At 41.6% G+C, this 8,316-nt stretch overlaps 1 protein-coding gene across 1 annotated transcript in view; it reads left to right on the forward strand.

Annotated features, from left to right (window-relative positions):
- Positions 1-8,023, forward strand: part of fbln2 (fibulin 2) — a 75,128-nt gene extending 67,105 nt beyond the window's left edge. The window contains exons 13-15 of the mRNA XM_008290677.1: positions 329-457; positions 2,989-3,112; positions 6,167-8,023. Of these exons, the coding sequence (XP_008288899.1) occupies positions 329-457; positions 2,989-3,112; positions 6,167-6,527 (614 nt within the window). The 3' untranslated portion in view covers positions 6,528-8,023. The remainder of the gene's footprint in view (positions 1-328; positions 458-2,988; positions 3,113-6,166) is intronic.
- The last annotated feature ends 293 nt before the right edge of the window (positions 8,024-8,316 follow it).

The raw sequence follows: 8,316 nt of genomic DNA on the forward strand, positions 1-8,316 counted from the left end.
ATCTACAGGAGACTGTCGTGGATGTTTTTGCAGTCCTGCAGAACGGTAAGACACAGCATGAAAGGACTGCAAGAGGGAAACACTGCGGCTAACGCAGCAGACACATTCCTCACATGATCCAAATAATGCTCCAGCTTTTATTTTGTCTTGGGTGACAGGGCCTCCAGGTAGCGTCTGTTGCTAATCCCCTTGACATGAAAGCAGTCACACAAGCACAGAAACCACAAAGTTGAAGAGCTCCATTTGAAGCTGCCTTTGGCCTCCTCACAGGGTTTTAATCTCACTGATGAGACGTGTGTGTGTGTGTGTGTGTGTGTGTTTTGAACAGATATTGACGAGTGCACCCAGAGCATCGGGAACCTCTGCGCCTTCAAGTGCGTTAACGTCGCGGGCAGCTACCAGTGCGCCTGTCCTCCTCACGGATACGTCATGTCGGCCAACGGACACACCTGCAGAGGTGAGGCCTCGGTCGCAACGTCTTCAGAAATGAATTTGCATTTACGTTGTTGTTTTTTTGGAGTTTTGTCAAATGCATTAACGCTCTTATTCCCAAACTGGAAACCGTTTGCGTCCAGCATTAAAAACCAGGTAGTGAATAGTTGGTGCAGCTCACTGGTGCGTTCATTTATGACGTCAGCTACTCTGCACGAAGCAAATACTCATTAAATTTATGTCTTCCAACTTTCCAAAAACTTGTTAAAAATGCATTTACTGGTACAACCTGTTCAAAAGAATAAAGACTAATTAGAGAAAACTGAACCACATGTCCTTAAAATCTGCATTTGGAACATTTCCACACAATATTTACAGCTTTTATTTGGCAGACTGTGAAATTGATGAAGCACAAATACGTTTTAATGAATTTCTTTTTTTTTTGGTTGCAATTCCGTCGATTTGGAAATTTGTACATTCTTCCTCAGAAACAAGCTTCCTGCAATTCGACCACACGATCCCGACTGAAAATCCGCTCACTAGCATCTGTCAGAGTTTTCAGGCCTCATTAACAGATAGTCTTCTGCAAAGTTGTCAAGAAAATGGATCCGTGGACGTGAACACTCTGTAGCTCCGTGTTACTTTGCTCTGAAGGATTAAATTACAGTTCAGCATGAAGGAAATTTTTCCTCCTGATGTGCTTCCACCAGGTCAAGGAGGTGATTCGCTTAGTTTAGAATGTTGAACTAGTCAGACTTTGTCCAGAGTTTTAAAAAAGTTATTAAAAAATGTAGTGTTGGATGTCTTATATTGAAATATGTATATTTATTTAAGGCAAATTACATGTTGTAGCTACAGTATATCTTGGCCAGGTACAGTGTTTTCTAGGCGTCACCTAAAGACCTTTGTTAAGATGAGTGCTACAGCATTCAAATACTGTTTCTATGTGCATTCCTATTCAAATGTCAGCACGTTTATTTGCATAGGGCCGAGCGTGTAGCTAACAGATACAGTAGGATGCAATGCCTGTCCCAATAGACCTTTTAAATACTTTAGAGACAGTACAAAATTCAATCTCAGCAAAATATATATACATTAAGACACAAAAACCAACAAGGAACGTGAGGATTTACGAGGGTCCACATGGTCTGACTCACCGAATGCAGCCTGCTGGTTTAAGCCACTGCTCACTTCAGTCGCCTTTGTCCTTAATTTACTGTTTTCAACAACCAAGAATGACAGCGTGGTGCAGCCAGACCATTAGGTTCTACAAAATGCTTTAACAAAGTGAGACTCAAGTCAACATAACTTAAACTTCAACAACAATCATGAGCATTCTCAGAACACATAGATGCTGATCCAGAGCACATGTATGAAATTAGGTCCTTCAAGCACATATAAAGTGGACTAGAATGTATATAAAAAAGAAAGATGGAAAGTATATGATTGCTACGACTATGTGCCCGTGGTGTTCAGGCAACTGTCTATGTGCTTGAATGCAAAGGAGTATAATTGAATTTCCCTTCTGGGATAAATAAAGTATTTTTCATTTTTTCATTCATAATCAAGGTTTATGGGAAAATGTTTGTTAGGAAGCAGGCTTTTGTTGCAGTACCAGGCATGGCCACTTGGAGCCTCCAAACTCCAATCAGTTTTTCCCGTCTCACATTTTTAGTCGCTGTGGGCTCATTTTTCACTGTAAGATTAAATAGCAACAGAACAACACAACCATTGCTAGAAGCAGAGAGAATTTAAAAATGTCTCCTGGTAGTATAACACAATTATGATGCCATAAATCATGAAAAGGATGCATGTCCAATAAAGTGATTATAATAAAATATCAGCATTTTAAGCTTACTTACATGTTTTTTCCTGACATAACACCATGTTACAGATGAGCTCTTCTATTGTTGGAGTGACAGAAAGTTAGAAATCAGATGATTCTGTCTGTGTTAGCAATTTGTGGCTCTGATACATGGTGTCAGTTTGGCAATTTTTAAATTCAACATGTCATTTTAGAGGTTTGCTAAGCTATTCTAATCGACGGCTGGCTTTGGCTTCACATGTTGTCATCTAATGCTCAGAAAGAGAAAGACTAAGTATTTCCAAAAATGTAGAAATGAAGAGTTTATTTGCTAAAACAGATAACTCAAGTTTTGTAGATTTTCAGAAAACTTATTTTGTTGTTGTTTGCTTGAGACAATATCAATCAAACTGTAGTTGAATGGATTTGAATCAACAGAAATGACAAAAATAGAGATAACTTAAGTTTGATTGATATTGTCTCAGGTAGACAATGGAAAAGTGGGTTTTCTGAAGGTTTGTGAAGTTGTCTGTTTTTGCAAATAAACTCTTCATATATTCCTTTAACTTTATTTTTAACCCAATATGGAAACAAAAATATGGATGTACTCCATCTACTTGTCTTCGTCTGTTGATGAAATACTGTATGTTATAATACTCAAAAATAGCCAGTAAGTTGGGCCTGTTCTGTCAAATTGCTGTCAAAACACTGTGAGTTTGGGTATTCATTGTCTTTACTGTCTCTTTTTCCAGATGTTGACGAGTGCACAACTGGCGCTCACAACTGCTCTTTCGGACAGAACTGCTTTAACCTGCAGGGAAGCTTCAGGTGTCTCTCCTTCGACTGTCCTCCCAACTACAAGAAGGTGTCCGACATGTGAGTCGCATTTATCTCTCAGCAGCTGTCAAATCTTGAAATGTTTTTGCTCCGACGGTGCCTTTTTCTGACCTGACCGGTATTTTATCTACATTAAAGCACGATAAAGTCAAGCCTTGGTAGAGTATCCGAGCGTGTATTTTCTCTTAGGTCCAATAAAATCTGTCCTAACAGGTATAATGCATCATTTTTTTGCAGCTCCCAGGCATCCTGCCCCGTTAAGCACCGACTTCTATCGATGTATATGGGTTTTTCCTATAGGAGTCTGTCCAGCTCCTGTCATGCTGTGAAATACTGTACATCCGTGTCCTTCCAGTGCAGCGTCCTGCACAGAAGGGCCTCGTTAGCTGTGTCGGCTGCAGAGGCTGGCTGGTAACTGAACATAACTCCCATCGAGCTGCACGCTGAAGTCAGATGGCTTTGATCAGCTCGGTGCTTCCCGGCGCCGTCTCTGCAGCTCGCTCTGCTCAACGCTCCACTGGACAGAAACGGCACACACACACACACTCTAACACACCCGCCGGTCGGCCCACGAGAGGCATCTTATCAATGTTATCTAGAGACACCTTATTAACCTCAGTGTGACGTGGTTTGGCTTGCCACAAGAGACATCTTTCATTCATGAGTAGACTTGGCAGGCGGATGAGATTAAAATGTCTCCCGGATTAAAGGTTCCAACACGCTCTTGTCCTGAAATGAATTGTTCAAATTTTCCGGTGCACTAAATCAAGGTTCGCTCCGGGCTGTAAATTGTGATGTGTGATGGATAAGCTGTCGCGGAGCATCAGAATGCCGACCGGACGAACCGCGCGGCCTCGGGAGGATGCTGCTTTCTCTGTTGTATTGTTGTGCAATTTGGTGCTCATTTCGGGGTTTTTTTCCTGAATCCTTGCTGGATTGTAGCTTTGCTTTAACTACATTTCTCAGCAGCAGTCCAGTCGCGTGAGGAAATCATGTGCTTTTCCAGCAGCAGGACCAAACTGTGCAGTTATTTTTTGCGTCTATACCAGCAAACCTATCCCCAGCTTTTCTTGTAGTATGATGCAGGGTGTGTACCAGTAAGAAGACCACTGAGGAGCCAATGACTGATTTAGCTACTAATAGGCTACAGGTGGTCAATAAAAGACCAGCAGAGAAAACTGTAAAGCGGATCTCTTCCTTATCGCTCTATCAAGTCAGACACTCACCCATTTATTCAGCAAGCAGAGTCATTTACGGGCCGATTGGATATGTCACTGACCTGGGTGGTCACTAGCATCTCTAGGCTGCCAACTAGCCTTCATTGCTAACCAATCACATTTAATATGGGCGGTTGTGGCTCAGGTGGTAGGGCAAGTCAATGATCGGAAGGTCAGCGAGTCAGTCAATGGTCTGAAAGTCGGCGGTTCGGTTAGTGATTGGAAGGTCAGTGGTTCGATGCCGCCCTGTAACCTGTGTCATGGTCATTGTGTCCTTAGGCAAGACATGTCACCCACCTTGCCTGGTGTGAATGAATGGATTGTTTGAGGTGGTGGTTGAAGGCGCTGTAGGCACAGAATGGCAGCCACGCCTCTGTCGGTCTGCCCCGGGGCAGCCGCTACTGGAATGAATGTGTGTGAATGTAAAGCAACTTTGCGTGTCTAGAAAAGCGCTATATAAATCTGATCAATTATTATTATTATAAACACCAATCAGCTACAATATTAAAAGTACCTGCATGATACTGTGTAGCCCACCAAACAGCTCAGATCTGTTGGAGCCTGGATATGGCATCTCCATGGGTGTCCTGTGGTGTCTAGCACCACAGCGCTCTCTGGGTTGCGGGGTAGGGCCTTTATATCAGTGCACCATGGGTGCTTGATAGGATTTGGATCTTTGGAGTTTGGAGGCCAAGTCAAATCCTTGAGCTCTTGGTCATGTTCCTCGAGTTGTTCCAGAGCAGTTAGTGGAGGCTGCTGGCATCAGGGAGTCCAATTACCATAGGGAGTGTAAGTGGTCTGCAACAATGCTGAGGTATCTGGCACATGTCAAACTAAGAGGACAGGACCCAAGCAGATTACTGGACTTTAACAAGATGATGTCACTCAACTCACCTGTCAGTGGGCTAATGTTGTGATTGATCAGTGTGCAGGTGAGGTGTATTGAATCACATGCATGGATTCATTTATTGGGCAAAAGACGAGGTGCAGACAGTCCATGACAGGGCCAACACAACGAGACAAACGATGATGATGCACACTTATACCTACAACAACATAGAACCACCAGTTTAACCACCACACATGTCTTTGGACTGCGACAGGAAGCTGGAACATACAGACAAAGGGAGAACATACATGACTGACAGCCAGATGTTTGGTCTTTTAAAGAAATGGGATCACGAAATAAAGAGTGCAAGTGTTTAATCCATTTTTTTCCTTGATGTGGAACAGCTCCACTGTACGAAACTACTTACATTCTAATTTCCAATGAGGCGGAAATTGTCGTTAGTTTCAGCTCAGGCTCCCTCTGGCAGCAGGTTATTGCACTGACAATATGCCATCAAGTGAAATGACACTTTTTCCTGTACAAGTAAAAAAAAGTCTAATAGTCGCTGTTCAGAGGCCGTTCTTATGCCGTGTTCACATTTAACAGAAAAATGAGCTTCCGTACTTCATGTGACCTTTGCTGAGTGTATTATTAAGAGCCGTTTATGAACTTCAGGACTGATTTTGACTGTTTTACAAAAGCCTGCAGCGAAAATGTGATCATAGATGGAAACATATTTTTAGAACAAACCCAGCCAGTGAATCCTAAAGCTTTTGTTATGCTAATGTTTTTTTGTTTCCAGCCTCAGTTCTTAATTACTTATTGTGCAACACACTCAGTTACACACCTTGTTAATTTATCCTTTATCCCAGTGTCTCAACAACATGGAGCTGAACTTTGTGTTGTCTTATGTCTAACTACATACAACAAAAATACATCCCTTTGTGAATGCATGAGTTCAATTAAGACATAGCAAAAAAAAAAAGATATGTAGGATGTAAGAGTCATCCCGTCTTCCTCTGTTTGTCCTCCCTGGTTGGTTTCCAGACGCTGCGAGCGGATCAGTTGCCCCCCAAACTCCCTGGACTGTCAGAACTCCCCCCAGCGGATCACCTACTACCAGCTCAGCTTCCAGACCAACATCGTCATCCCGGCCCAGATCTTCCGAATCGGACCGTCCCCGGCCTACTCCGGCGACCACATCGTCATCAGCGTCACCAAGGGTAACGAGGAGGGCTACTTCAGCACCCGTAAGCTCAACAGCTTCACCGGCGCCGTCTACCTGCAGAGACAAGTCCGCCAGCCCAAAGACTTCCAGATAGACGTGGAGATGAAGCTGCTGAGGCAGGGCGCGTTCACCTCGTTCCTGGCCAGGATCTACGTCTTCATCACCTCCGGCGCCATGTAACGGACACATAGAGACAGAGACTAGACATTTCATATGGTGCTAAAAGTTCATGTGTGCACACTTTTGTATTGCCTCTCCGTTTCCAAGCATGATTCAAGAATCTTGTAGAATGTTGCCAAAGATTTAACTGTTCTTTTTTTTTGTTGTTTATTTTGTCTTTGGTAGGTTTTCTGCAGAGTTTCAATGACAATCATATTTACTGAAAAAACCTGTATTTGTATGTACCAAGATATTTTTCAGCTTGTTAATGTAATTTAGCTTTTATGCCCCGGTGTTGTCTTTAAACACAAGTCTGGTTTGTGCTCTTCGAAACTCCTCTTTCTTTGATCCAACTACAAAAAAAACAATCATTTTCATTGCATTTAGTACTAAAGAAGCAAATAAAACTTTGCAGCACTGGAAGTTAACTTTTCATTTGTCAGTTATGAGGCCCAAAACTGACAAAATGTAGTAAAAGCTTTTATATCATAAATTATATTATTAGCTAAACAATTCAAATGATAAAAACGAATTTAAATATTTTAATTTCCAATCAGTTAGTTAGAAAAAAAGCATATTTAATTTTTTTCCCTCCACTACAAATAAGCTGATAATTCCATTTGTAGTCATTTACTTTGCTTTTACAGTTTTAAAACATCTTTTATTTTAGTCTGCTTTGTGTTGCTCTTCACACAGTTTAACTCATTATTGTATTCATTGCATTTATTCATTTCCATGCGTTTATGTGATAATGAGATGGGTGCGTTTAGGGTCAAATGTATAGAATTTCTTCCCCTTTTTTTAACGTTTAATAAATTCTTTTTAAATTTAATACAAAACAATGTATTTTATTTTCCCAACTGTTTGGAGGTGAAAGGATAATTCCAGTTTATTTGAAGTGAACAGACCAAACTAATCACCATTCATCCATGCACAACAGTTTGTCTATTAGGGGAACCATCCAAGGCAAATATAAGTCTGAACATTTGTTTTCACTGTTCCTTAGGTGATGCAACCAACTGCATCATTTGTTGATGTATTCACGTCTGTTTTTTTATTTATTTTTTGTCAGTTTTGGACCTCCAAATCCCCACCAGATTTCCGCACGTAGTCACCAAAAACCAGCAGACGATCCTTCCTATAGCGTATTGTGTTCAGCCTTTGGTGTATATTATTCTTTTTTTCAGAAGATGTGATCTGATGAACAGAAGTGTTGAAAATTCAGTGTTCAACAGTCAGAAATGGTGAATTCCAGCACTGAGACTGTTATTGTAGAGGACGTTACTGTTGATTGTTTGTTATACACTTCTCTTTTATTACATTACTTTCTATGTAACTGTTTTGTAATTATCTCAGGGTAAAAAAAAAAAAAAAAAAAAAGAAATCACAGTAGACAATTTCCTGTGTGCAGGAATGAATCGGTCTGCTGCCGTAACTGCAGACTGGCCTCCCGGAGCATGTACAGTCTTGTATCTACAAACCAATAAATGAGGATCAAACTGTTGTCGTTTGCTCAATAAAAGTGTCAGTTTTTCCACATCGACGGCACACATGCTGCACGCTGAGTCCATGGAATCATTTCTAGTTTTCGCTGAGCCAACATCCCCATCTGCTGGGGAGACCAGTGCCTCACCACTCGAATAACGTCCATCTGATTTCCTTCAAGTGTAGCCTTTTTGATTTCAGACACCATGTAGAAAATAAAGTGCTTTACGCTATCCCATCCATCCATTATCTATACACCGCTTAATCCTCACTAGGGTCGTGGGGGGGCTGGAGCCTATCCCAGCTGACTCAGGGTGAAGGCAGG

This window comes from Stegastes partitus, unplaced genomic scaffold (assembly GCF_000690725.1).
Source record: "Stegastes partitus isolate 25-593 unplaced genomic scaffold, Stegastes_partitus-1.0.2 Scaffold690, whole genome shotgun sequence".
In the NCBI taxonomy this organism is placed as follows: domain Eukaryota; kingdom Metazoa; phylum Chordata; class Actinopteri; family Pomacentridae; genus Stegastes; species Stegastes partitus.